This window comes from Trichosurus vulpecula, chromosome 7 (assembly GCF_011100635.1).
Source record: "Trichosurus vulpecula isolate mTriVul1 chromosome 7, mTriVul1.pri, whole genome shotgun sequence".
NCBI lineage: Eukaryota > Metazoa > Chordata > Mammalia > Diprotodontia > Phalangeridae > Trichosurus > Trichosurus vulpecula.
In genome coordinates, this window is record NC_050579.1 from 41,127,593 (window position 1) to 41,140,847 (window position 13,255).

The 13,255-nt window shown below is 41.4% G+C and overlaps 1 protein-coding gene across 1 annotated transcript; it reads right to left on the reverse strand.

Moving 5' to 3' along the window:
• Positions 1–211: 211 nt before the first annotated feature.
• On the reverse strand, positions 212–2,455 carry LOC118858392 (C-C motif chemokine 3-like). Its single transcript, XM_036768892.1, has 3 exons — positions 2,340–2,455; positions 1,335–1,449; positions 212–768 (listed from the first exon to the last, which is right to left on the reverse strand). Exons 1-3 carry the CDS (start codon positions 2,413–2,415, stop codon positions 660–662), a joined length of 300 nt encoding a protein of 99 aa, XP_036624787.1. The 5' UTR covers positions 2,416–2,455; the 3' UTR covers positions 212–659.
• Between the last annotated feature and the right edge of the window lie 10,800 nt (positions 2,456–13,255).

The following is a 13,255-nucleotide window of genomic DNA, read 5'->3' on the forward strand; positions in this document are numbered from 1 at the left end:
GCAGCTTTGGGTCTTATATGGCTTCCTAGAAAGTAGAACTTGGTTGGTTTGCACTAGAATTGAAGTTTTTCCAGCTAAACCAAGAAGGATAGCAACCATGAGCGTCTTGCCTCCTCTAGAATCGCCATCCCCTCCAAGCCCCACCTTAGCACCCTCTCACCCTGGGAGCTATAGCCTCCCCATATACACACAAGAAAACACAACTGAAAGGTTTCTTAAACAAAAATATATTTGTCCACAGAAACTCAATAGCCGTAGTGTAGTATTGTTTTCCATAATAACATTCATCACCAATATCTTGGGTTAAGGGAGTGACTTCCCTGTAAAAGGCTCAAATAACTTTCACATGGATTTTTAATACAATTCTTTATGAAGAGAGAGGAGAGGAATGGAGCCTCATCCATTTTACAGATGAGAAAGTTAAGGCACAGAGGTGAAGTGCTGGCCCAAGAGTGGGTTACAAAAAATAATCATAATTTCAGCACAAATTCTTGTGACACATGAAGTTAAACAACAATAATTTAAATAAGACAAAACATATTTAAATTATAATAAAATGTTACACAGAGCAGCTGTGGGAAGTGGGAGGGAAATAAATTATCCTTCTATCCTGCTTCAGTCTCTAAGCAGGCAGTGGCAAGAGGAAGTAGAAGTGGCCTTCATGGACTCTGGGGCTTGGCTTTCTTGCTGTCTACTTGCTTCATAACATGTTGTACCCACTGCTCCTTTGGGTTGGCACAGATGTTGTAGCCTTGTTTTGTGGTAAAGCTGTGGAAGAAAGAGCCTTTGGTGAGCCGCTTTGTGCATTCATCCCAAAAGGGTGCATCATCTTACCCTAATCCTGCTCTCCCTCCCTACTCCGATCCTAGAATTCTACAAACTAGGATTCTAGGAAGTAGGGATTAGAAAAGGGAACCCAATGGGAACAATTCTTAAGAACCATCTGCTGCTCCCCCTTGCCTAGGAAGAGTTGTCCTGATCCTTGGGATATCCCACTCCGATACCAGTTACAATAACCAGCAAGTTAAGAAGGAATTATGGGTGGTAACTAAAAATCCAAGGTGAGAAGGCCAATCCCCATTGGACTTTATGGAAAGGGCTCTCTCTGCACAAGCTACCTCTGCCTGTTTCTCCATGTTCTAGGCTGACTATGGGTTGGGATATGAGTGGTGTACCCTAATTCTTCTCTGACTACAGAAAGGTCTGAACTTTGCATATTACGACTCCTCCAAGTTCACCTGTGAAATCTGATTTCTATTTCCTCAGTCCCCTATACCCATAGTAAATGGCCAATGCAGTACAGGGAACAAGGGGGCAACATCTGGTTAACTTACATCACACCTTCCTTGGCACATCTGCTGCTGGTGGTCCCATAGCTCACCACCAGCTTTGAAGGGATCCTCTTACTGGTGAAGTCAAAGCAGCAGGTTGTTGGTGTGCCAGGACCATCTGAAAGGAGCCCAAGAAATGCCAGTTTAGGAGGTTTCCATTTAGTTTTTGTTTTTTAATATGAGTATTTCAAGAAAGAGAAGGGAAGAAAAGGGAAGGTATAGAGAATAAATGCCTTCCTCTGCAATTTCAAGCATGTTTTCTGTCCCAGGACTACTGTGTACTCTAGGTTAAGAATGGGAATATTCTAGCTGAGCACAGTGCTAAAACATTTAAACCCTTTTCCTCAGTTTGCCAACCAATGAAATAGGGATGCGTTGTATGAATAGCATCCTATTCCAACCTAATAGGCTTCTAAAATGCAATTAGGAAGAATTCATCATTAAAAGCATTTAAGATAAATTAAACACTGGGGCCTAGAAAATCTGTTATTTGTCCTTTATCATCTGCAAGCAAACAGGTGCCAGGTAAGGAAATGTCACTCTGACCTTTCTGTCCTCCATGGGCATTATCCATTGGAGGAGCAGAGAAGGCCAACACTTTAATCAATGTAATTTCAAACTCATTGTTAAGTTAAAGTTCTGGGCCTTCAAACAAAATTTGGCAAAGGAACCATTCTGTTCAGCTCCAGAAATGCCCTAAGTCGGTCACCAATTATTATAGGGATTGCTGAGATAGTAGCCACATTGAGGAATCTATTCTAGAGAAAAACATTGAAAATATGGACTGACAGAAAGGCCCTGGGTTCTGTCCCCTGGTCTCCTACCAAATAGCCATGTGTGACCTTAGACAAGTCACTTCTCTTGGACCTCAATTTCTGCTTCTGCAAAATGAGGACTATATGTGTCTAAGATCCCTTCTACCTCTCATATGTGATAGCAGCACAGAAGTGAAAGAATCAATCCTATGCATCCTTGGTTAGATGGGAATGAAGGACTGAGGACACTTACCAGGCGAAGCATAGACTTGACAGCAGAGGGCTGCAGCGATAAGGACCAGGGTCAGAACAGCTCTGGAGACCTTCATGGCGCTGTCAGTGAGGAGGTAGGCTTGAGGAGGAGGTTCAACAGCTTCCAAGTGTCTCTTAGCCTCTCTGAGTATCTGGCTCTCTTCTCCTCCCTTTTATTGGGAGAAGAAAGGAATGAGGGGGAAAGAGGTTCCCCCTCCCTCGGAGACGTCACAAGGAAAGAATGATAAGGACACTCCCGAATTTGCTGAGCACACAGCTGAGCTCTGAAGTATGCCAGGAAGCTCAAGAGGGAAGTTGTGGCCAGGGACTGCAAAATTTCCATATTGCTACTGAGGCAGAAAGGCAATGAGGGGAAAAGCCATGCCAGGTCTGACTGCAGGAAGTAAGTTTCTTGGGCCTGGCTTTCTCTGAAATTTTTTAAAAAGGAAAAAAGAAATCTTGCCCAGAAAAGAAAGGAATTATGTAAACTAAGTTGGAGAAGAAATCAATGGTGATATTCAAGAGGCTTTCTCCTCTTCTCTTTTCCCTTTTGGAGGAGGACAGAGATGAAAAAAATCAGGCTTTTCCCCTGCTATACTCTGAACCCTGGTAATGCAGTTCAGATATTGCTGGATTTCCACGTTAATGAGGGTAATGAGTCAATGGAAAGGGGGTGCCCTTTTCTTCCCAGGACTGGTTCCCTCCAAGGGAAAATTAAGAGGAGGCATAGTAAAGATGTGTGACTTGGAGCCAAGTGATATTGGACCTTGGATGGCAGCTTCAGGAGCATAGACTTCATTCGGCACGAGGGAGTAGCTTAAGGATTGAGAAGAAAAGTGGCGTGTTCTGAGCAGTGAAGTTGATCCAGGTGCATCTTTCACTGGTTGCCCCACATTTCAAGCCTGATTCATTTCATTGAAATTGAATGAAAAATGCTTCCTCATTCTTTTCTTATTCCATACACTTGTATCTCTGTGCATTTGCTCAGGAGGCATTCTGATACCAAAAAACAAAAACAAAACAAACACTGAATTTCAAGTCAGAAGACCTTTATGTAAAATGTGGCTCTGTCACTTACTAAGTGTTTAAACTCAGGAAAGTCATTTCTTTCACTAGACTTCCTCTGGAAGATGAGAAGGTTGGACTACCTGAGCTTTAAGGTCCATTATAGCTTTGAAGTGGTATAGTTTTATGGATCAGGGATTCCACAGAGGGGGATACATATTTACTTAATGTATAGTACCTCCCGATCTTCCAAGGGCAATTTCCAAGTCATGCTCAAAGGGAAAAAGAGTGCTCGTGACTGTCCCAGGACGATTTCATCATTATCATTCATGTCAGCAGCAATCAGTGCTGACTGCTTATTCATAGACATAACTCCAAGCTCAGATGCGCTCCCCACTGGAGTCAGGGCATATTTACAAGTGTTTTGGAACTCTGGCTGCTGAAGATTCCCCCTCCCCTCCATTGTTTTTCTTATCTTGGGCTCCATGGGAAAAGTGCTCTACTGTATTTCAGGTTAGTTGCTACAGAGGCATAGCTCTACCGTTATGTCTTCCATAGGTTATGATAGGATATGTAGTTGTGGTTGCTGCAAATACTATTTAATGAAAAGAAGACAAGCAAGTTTGTGGGGACAGTTTTGAACATTGAAGGAGTTGCAGAATTTGAAATACATCAGGGGTCATCAGGAATTCCTTCTAAAACTTGGGAATTTCCTCTAGTTGGAAGACTGTAGTAGCATCTTTTGGTGATACCATTAGACTTTTAGATAGGTATCTTGTCATTTTTGTTTTGAGGGTAGCGCTGTGTGGTAGAAAGAGGAGTATATTTAGGTTCATAATGACCTGAGTTCAAATCTAGAATCTCTTACTTCCAAGGAAGAGTATTACCTGGGGTAAGTAATTTCCCTTTTCTAGAACCCAGTTTTTCTTTTCTTTTATAAAAGAAGAGATTGGACTAGCATTAGACATTCTCTTGATTTCCCATTCAGCTCTGGATCTTCTGAGCTTCATCTCATGAAGGCACATGGGGCCTACAGACCAGGTTTTGTAACCTTATTACAGATTCAAGATAATTGGCTAAATAACAGTCCTTTAGCCTTTATTTTTTTTTCTTAATGCAGTCATAGCATCATAGATTTGGAGCCAGGAAGACCTTAGGGAACACCTACCCCAACCTCATTATTTAATAGATGAGGAAACTCAGAGAATGAGTAAATGGTTTACCCAGGTTTGCACATCTGGTAAATGCCTGAGGCAGGATTTGAACTCTGGTCTTTTTTACTCCAAAGCCAGTGTGCTGTATTAATTAACACTCTGACTCTGAAGATAAGCATGGTGGTTAGACTTGATGATTTCTCAAATCTCTTCCAGCCTTAAGGTTCTATGGTTCTTGCCCAAAGTGTAAGCTCCATAATGGCAGACAGAGTTCATGTCATGGTGGAAAGAGCAATGGGCTTGTTGTCCAAAGGACAAGTTTAAATCTCATTTATTTACCAGTCTTATGGCCCTGGAAAAGTCAGGTTCAGCTTACTCAGCACTAAAGTGCAGATTAATAGCACTTATTTCTTTGGTTATTATGAGGAAAAATGAGATAATATATAAAAATTCTTTGCAGAATTATTTTTCATAGCAACAATAACAACAACAAAATATAACCAACATCTCTCTGTATTATCAGCAAAGATAGAGTTCAGCCTCAGTTTCCTCATATGTAAAATGTGGAGTAACTATAGTTCCTACCTCTCAGAGTTGTTATGAGGATCGAATGAGATAACACATGAAAAATGCTCTGTAAATTTATGACTATTATTACTCGTCTAACAGACATCTCTATGTTTTCGCAAGGATAGATTCAGACTTTTTATCACATGATTTCTTTAAATCTTAGTATGCTATTTCTACAGCATTCCCTTAATTTAACAGTCTGATTGCTCTGTGAAAAAAGGAAATGAAATTTTTCTGAAATGATCTGTTCTCAGTGAATCCATAATAAGCAATCACTGGTTTATTGTCCACCATTTTGAAGTACTTGCTAAACTTTTTATTTAATAATTGCAAAATTTTGCCAGAAATGGAGATGTTAAACTCAGTGGCCTACAGTCTGCAAACTATTCTCTTCCACTTTCTTGAAAATAAAAATATTTATCCTTGTTCTGTCTTATGGCAACTCTCCCATCCTACAAGACTCTCCAAAGATTATAAATAGCAACCCAGTCATCGTATCTACCAGTCGTTTCAACAACTAAGTATATAATTCTTCTGGGATTCACTGAGGCCACATTGATGTAGCTATCTTGCTGTCTCCTCATTAGCTTTAGATTTCCAACCCTCCTGACCATTTTTGTTCTATTCTTTCTATTTCCAAGACCATTATCCTTGGAAAAGAAAACTGAGCTCATGTAAGAGTTGAATGGCTCATCGTTCTCACTGTCATCTATACTACCTGTCCCCACCCCGACCCTCAATCATTGGTCCTGTCCCTACATTGCTCCTCTTCTTGGCCCCAACATAGCTTTAAAAGTCTTTAACCTATAGATTTTATGCTGTTTTGGGCATTTCTTTGCAGCCTTGGTTCATTCTGGTGTTTATCATTTTGACACTATTTTCACATTGTATTTGTCCTCATTTGCTTGCCTTCTTGTCTTTGCATCTATCTCCTCTACATTTGCATCTATCTCCTCTACATATCTTTTTAAAAGTCTGTTTGCTCATGCTTCCCCTCTGGAGCCACATCTCTCTCTACACAGCTCCCATTTTTCTTCCTAGAAGAATCATTTTCACTCGTGTCTTTAGTATTTCTTTCTTAAGTGCTTACCGTCATCCCTCTTGGGCTGACGTCTAACAAAATATTAGGCTGTTAGAGCCTACCTATCCTTCCTTTTAACATTTTGATATATGTTCTCATGAAATCTAAGGAGAACATCAGACTTGACTTATTTGCCTGGAATTTCTCTTCTTCTTTTAACGCAAACTATGATTTAGTGGTCTCCTATCTCTCAAACGACTGTCATTTCTATATTAGCAACTAGCTTCTCATTTTTGGTCAAAATTGAAAGCAGAAAATCCCTATGCAGCCTCTGTCATTTCCTACCTATATGACCTTGAGCAAGCCTCTTGACTTCTCTTGGCCTTCATTTCCTCATCTGTAAAATTGAGAGGAACTGGACCAGATGGCCTCTAAGCTTCCTTTTCACACTAAACCGAGGATCTTGATTCCTTGTCACTTTTTCCAGCTTTTTGAAGTCTAGTCACATATTAATCACTGCTCTGCTATTGCTGTGGGTGTATGTGTATAAAATATATATAATATGCATATATGTGTGTATATATATATATATACATATATATGCATATATGTATATATATACACACACACACATATACTCTAGCTATCCTTCCATCTAGCTATCAGTCTATCTATCCATCTATCCATCTGTTCATTCATACATCTATCCATCCATTTACCTATCCACCTGTCTATCAATCTATCAATCTATCTGCCTTTTCATCTATTGACTGATTGAGTGAATTGTAAGATACTTGAGGGCAGAGACAATTTTATTTTTGTCTTTGCAACCTCAGAGTCTTGTACAAGGCCTTGTATGCAATAGTTGCTTAATAAATGTATATTGATAGGTTGAAACTAAAGAATAGGAAGGAAATAAAGATCCTAGGATCATCGATATAGAACTTGGAGGGACTGCAAATGCCATCTTGTCCCTTTAGTTTACAGCTAAAGAAACTGAGGCTAAGAAAGGTTAAGCAATTGCCTAGGGTCACACAGCTAATTAGCAATTGCAGCATCTCAGATATGAATGTGGGAATGGAGAACTTAGCTAGGGCAGAGGTTGAAACTGCTTTTGTGACCCTGGGCAAGTCACTCTCTAGGCCTCAGTTTCTTCATTTGTAAAATAAAGTGGTTGAAGTAGATGGCTTCTAGAATTCTTACTAACTCTAAAACTATGAGCTTATGTACCAGGAAATTGTGTGGAACAATGAGGTGGCAACTGTGCCTTAGACACAATTTATCCTAAGTGACTTTTCACAAGCAAGGAAACCGAGGACAAGAACAGGGAAATGTCTTGCTTAAGCCTCACTATGAACCTTTCCACCCTCTGTTGGAGGTCTAGACACTTAAAAACAAGGAGACTACTACATTTTTGTGGCGAAGACTAACCAATAAGTGATTTTTTGTTTTCTCAGCATCTGTTGTAGAAGAGAAAAGGAGAATATCCACACAAGATGTATATTTCCAAATAAAATTTATTAGTACTTGAAAAGAATGAAAAGTCTGAGAGACATAGTTTCTGAGTAACTAATAATCAATTTATTAATAAGGATAGCAGATAATCAATAAGTTGAGGTCAGTAGTTCTTTCAGAAACCAAATACCCTGCAGGGAGGCTGCTGAATGTTTAAATACTCTTGGAAAAGGGGGTGCCCTGAGGTTGAAAATTCTGATTGGTTAACAATTAATGAGAAAATGAATATTATAATGAGTGGTAGGTTTATTCTAATTAGGGAGTCTAGGGGATGTGACTCTGATCATATCAGCATTTTCTCAGATCATTCACCTCCTGCAACCAATACAACCTCCAGCAATCTATATAAAAGAATGTATTTTCTATCCAGTCCTACCTGGAGTTGAACAATGGGCTAGATTAGATTCTCTCTCTTTACCCTTTAATCAGAAATAAGCTCTCTGAGTTGGGTAGGGTCCTCCAAGATTGAGAAGAACATCTCCTTGTCAGCCCTGTCTTTCACAAGAGAAAAAACTCTGCCAATAACTATACTACTAATAAATTGGTTATTAATAGTAAAAAGAGGACCTTTAGGTCCTGTATATAAAAGTGGTTGTTAATGTTGTAAGAAAATAATCATTTTTTCTCAATTCATTCTAATTTCTCATAGACTTAAAGTTAAAAGAGATGTTAGAGACATGTGAGTCCAACATCCTCATTTTGTAAATGATGAAACTGAGGCCCAGAGAGATTAAGTGACCTCCCCAAAGTCACAAAAGCAATTGGCTGAGCTGGGATTTGAACCTGGGTTCTCTAGACTGTAGCTTCTATTTTTATTCCACTATACCATGCTCAGCTGAAGGAAGAATGGAGATGCTGCAGTCTTGCAAATCTGAGTCTGGGTTGGAATGGCCTCCTCCTTCCAAGCTTTTTCTTTCATCCAGAAAAAGTCCCATCTCTGATATACATTCAAAACAAACCCTCCTTTTTAGCGTTTCTTGAAGGATGGTTGGCAGGGAACAAAATGTTATCAGCTCCTTCTGTTTCTATATCTATGTCTTGGGATCTATGAGCCCAGTAATTGGTTGAGAGGGATGAAAATATGGGATTGGAATATATCCCAATTTACTCAAGATCAGCTTTGTTGTTGTTCAGTCATTTTCAGTTGTGTTTGACTCCTAGTGACCTCATTTGGGATTTTCTTGCCGAAGATACTGTGGTGGTTTGCCATTTCCTTTTCCAGTTCATTTTACAGATGAGGAAACTGAGACAAACAGAGTTAAGTGACTTGTCCAGGGTCAAGCATCTAGTAAGAGTCTGTGGCCATATTAGAACTAAGAAAGATGAGTCTTCTTGACTCTAGGCTTGGCACTCTATCCATTGTACCACCCAGCTGCCCTAAAGATCAGCTATCAAGGGGTTAATAAAAGATCTCTATACTCTCAAAAGCTAAGAGGAGACTTGGGCCCAGGAGGACAATTATCCATAGAGTTATAGTTGGATAAAATAGGGAAGATTTTCTTGTCTCATTTCAAGGATAAAAGCAAAAGAAATACTAAAGCAATGAAACTACACAGTATAGAGCATGGTAGCTAATTCATATGGACAAACCTCTTCCAAGGAGTTCTGCCTCTGAGTCCTCTGGACAGTGCCAGTAGCTTGGCCTTGAGTGTACTTTTCTCCCTACGGGTTCTGCATATGAAGGCTAACTTAGATTCTATAGTGGAAAAGACAAAAACTTCCAAAACACAAAGGTTCTAACAGTGGGAGAAAGGTCTTAACTAATAAGTCATTGTACATATAATGCACAATACAAATAAATGTGTGTGCTGATGCATTTTTCCTAGCAAGCAATATTTTTTCAATTACATTCCCCAGAGGAAAAGTGACACTTGCTTTGCAAAATTCTAAGAAACAAAGATTTTTTGCATATATCACCAGAATGGTGACCAACCAGACATGGTACAATGAATGGTGGTACTACAGTTTGAAGGGAGGGCACTAGCAAGGGAGGTCCAGAATAGCCTTCCTGTAGAAGATGGCACTCGTGTTGGACTTTAAGAGGATCTGAGAGTCTTCTGCGTTTTCACTATTAATCAAGAAATTTTGAACCCATTTGTCCTCAAGCTTCACACAGTGTTTTCTACCCCCCTCTTCACTGGGAATGGAGACAGAGAGGAAAGCTAGGGACCAGTATCTGAGGAGAGAAACCAAATGAACACTGAAATCTGATTCATAATTCTGATTCCTAATTCTCCATTGAGAACAAATTTTGTGGTGGAAAGAGAAGAAATTCCCCTGGACTCAATACAATGGAATCTTCCCTGAGCTACCTTTTATGACTCGTTCACCTCCCATGGTTCCCCTACTCAGCCCTGATAAACTCCCACTCACTTTAGAGAATGGTACCCAACATGATAGAGGAACACCTAGCTGGGGGAAAAAATGTCTTGTTCCACACTGTCTTTTTCTGACCTACCACCCTATCTGTCTTAACTGCATACACTCATTGATTCAGAACTGGAAGGGACCTTAGAGATTGTCTAGTCCAGTCTCCTCTTCTTATAGGGAGAAGCCCACAGAAGTGTTGCTTCTTATCCTAGGTCACAGAAATAATAAAAGAGCACAGTTCAGATTTTAAAACTGAGGTTCTCTCATTCTTGGCCACCCCACGGAGGCTATGCAGAGAACCAACGCACCCTGATGTGTGATAGAACTTGGTACACATTGTCATGACCCCTCTGCACCCCACCCCCACCAATGTACTTTATGTAAATTACTTCAGAGCAAGGAACTAGCACCTGTTCACCTACTCCAGTTCTGGTCCAGAGCTCTGCTCCAACTGAACCCCAAGTAGGAGGAACTAATTCTAAATCAAGAGCACCCCCTAGTGCCCATTTTCTACTAAGCAACTTAAAATTCTCATTTGTTTCCTAAGATTCTCCTAGCTGTCCCTCATTCATGGACAGTTTCATTTCAGGTGGAGGGAACTACAGGGTCCCCATCAGTGTGGAACCATGGCTGGGGAAAAAAAAAAACTCACACCATAGCCTTTTGGGGGCACGAAGAGATAACCTTTGATTAGATGGTGTGAAAGGTACCTCTTCAGGAAGACAAAATAGCAGGTGGGTTTTAGATCATCCAGTGTAAGGAAAACCCAAAAGACAATCGGGACTTTGTCACTTGCCTAAGAGTCATCTCATCTCAATGAGTGCACTGGGGTGATGTGGGCATCTCCCAGGTTAGGCCCATCTTGGGAACTGCTGAGCAGGGCTACAAGAGCAGCTACAGAAGCCATCAGTCACCCTACTCACAGAGTGGTTAAGGATCAGGACCTAAGGAACCTGGGAGGGCACCATAGGGCCCATCAAGGTTTGACTCCTAAGGAACCAGGGCGGGCACTATAGGGCACATCAAGGTTTGACTCTGGCCAAACCCAAACCAGGAGGTCCTTGACTGCAATATAAGTGTCTAAGAGTGCTTAACTTCCCTAAGACCCCTGGATGAGATGAATATTGAAAGAAAGAAGAGGCAGTCCTCTGGGAAAATAACATACAAGTTCCTGAGATGAGAAAAGGGGCTCAGAGCCTTAGTACCTATCGCAGAACCCTGGATGAATGACTTGCTGGACTACATGCCCACCACCTCCACCAGTAGGCGCACCATGTTTCCTGCCTCCTACCTTTCCAGTTTCCAAGAACAAGAATGTTGTGATGTAAAGAGCACTGGGCTGAGAGTTAGGAGACCTAGATTCCAGTTTGCTCAATTAATAGCTATATAACCTTGGGTATATAATCTCTCTCTGTCTCTCTCTCTCTCTCTCTCTCTCTCTCTCTCTCTCTCCCTCTCCCTCTCCCTCTCTCTCTCTGTCTCTCTCTCTCTCTCCCTCTCTCTCTCTCTCTCTCTCTCTCTCCCTTCCTCCCCTCTCCCTCTCCCTCTCTCTCTCTCTCTGTCTCCCTTCCTTCCTCTTCTCTCTCTCAGTTCCCTCAGCTGTACAACAAGAGGGCCAAATATCTAAGTTCCCTTCACATTCTATGAATGCACCCCATGCTACCCTTACAGAAGACGAGAAAGGGACTGAGGACACTTAAGTGTTGGAGGCATGGACTTGACAGCTGAAGGCACCAACAATGAGGATGGGAGGGTGGGGAACCAGCTCTGGAGACCTTCATGTTAATGCCATGTGGAAACAAAGCCTTGGAACTAGGTTCAAAAGCTTCCAAGTTTCTTTCTGCCTCACTGATTGGTCATCTTTTCACCTCTTTTATGGGGAGTAAGAGTGCTCTGGAGAGAGGGTGGTCATCACTGGGAATATCTTTTGGGAAAGTATGGTGAGGAGATGCCTAAACCAAATGAGTGCCTGGCAAGGTTCTGAGGAGTTTTCCAAGAAACAAAATTAGGAAGCTGTGGTTTGGGACTCAGCATGACTTTCATGTTGATGTGGAGACAATAAGGGGTGGTAAGAGAAAATAGCAAAGCTGACTACAGCTCCCTGAACTTTCTCTGAAATTATTCCTTTTTCCTCAGAAAAAGGAAAAAGGAAGAAGGAAAGAACCCTAAGTCAGAACGGCAACTTTTATGTAGGAGTAGCCAAGTCTCTCAAGGAAAGAGGCCTTCTCCTACTCAGGCCCTGGCCCCTGGCTGTCCCTACTCTTGCTAGATGCCCAGGGCAATGAAGGTCAATCAGTGACAGACCCTCTCCTCTTCTATGACTAGATCAGGGGTGGGGAACCTGTGGCCTCAAGGCCATGTGTGGCCCTCTAGGTTCTCAAGCGCGACCCTTTGACTGAATCCAAACTTCACAGAGCAAATCCCCTTAATAAAAGAATCTGTTCTGTAAAACTTGGACTCGGTCAATAGGCTGCAGCCAAGAACCTAGAAGGCCATATGTAGCCTTGAGGCTTCAGGTTCCCCACCCTTGGACTAGATCCCTGTAGGGGAATAATCATAATAACTTATGTTTATAGCGCTGCTTCAAGGTTTGCAAAACACTTTTTCACACATTGGGTTTATTGAGTTACCACCATACGAGATAGATGTTTTTATTGTCATTCACATTTTTCAGATGAGAAAACAAGCTAGATAAGTGAAGACACTTGACCAGAGTCACCTAGCTAGAAAACACCACAGGCAGGTTTTGATATCACGTCTTCCTCGTACCACATCAAACACCCTCTCTGCCATGCTCCAATGTCTCTCTAGGAAGATTTGGAGCATGCATGAATGGGGGAGGTGGCAGGGGGAGGTCTGAAATGGGATAAACTAACAAGACCTTGAATATTCTTTGACAATCTTCTCCCCATGTGTACATGTGCATGCACACACACACACACACACACACACACACACACACTTATTCAGCTCTTTACTCATGAAGTTCCTTCTGCTTGGGATGCCTTCCTTCTCCTCTCCACCTATTCAAATCCTATGGGTCCTTCCAGCTCTGCTTCATGCCCAGCCTCCTCCATTCAACCTTATTGCACTGAAAAAGACTTTTCTTTTGTCAACTCCAATGGCAAATTCAGTCAACAATTCAAAATCAAGATGTCTCAAACTAAATTCATCTTTGTTCCTCAAATCCTGTTTCTCCAACATGCTTTTACGATAGCCCCATCATCCTATTAGTCACTCACACTCATTACTTTTAGTACTGTCTTCCTCTCTGTCTCTCCG

What these genes read in the sequence shown, in the direction of transcription:
- LOC118858392 (XM_036768892.1), bottom strand. Translation starts at nt 2,415, where the DNA reads ATGAAGGTCTCCAGAGCTGTTCTGACCCTGGTCCTTATCGCTGCAGCC. An exon ending in TCAAGTCTATGCTTCGCCTG is followed by an intron (nt 1,450 to 2,339) that starts GTAAGTGTCCTC and finishes GGCTCCTTTCAG; the next exon opens with ATGGTCCTGGCACACCAACA. An exon ending in TGTGCCAAGGAAGGTGTGAT is followed by an intron (nt 769 to 1,334) that starts GTAAGTTAACCA and finishes TTTCTTCCACAG; the next exon opens with CTTTACCACAAAACAAGGCT.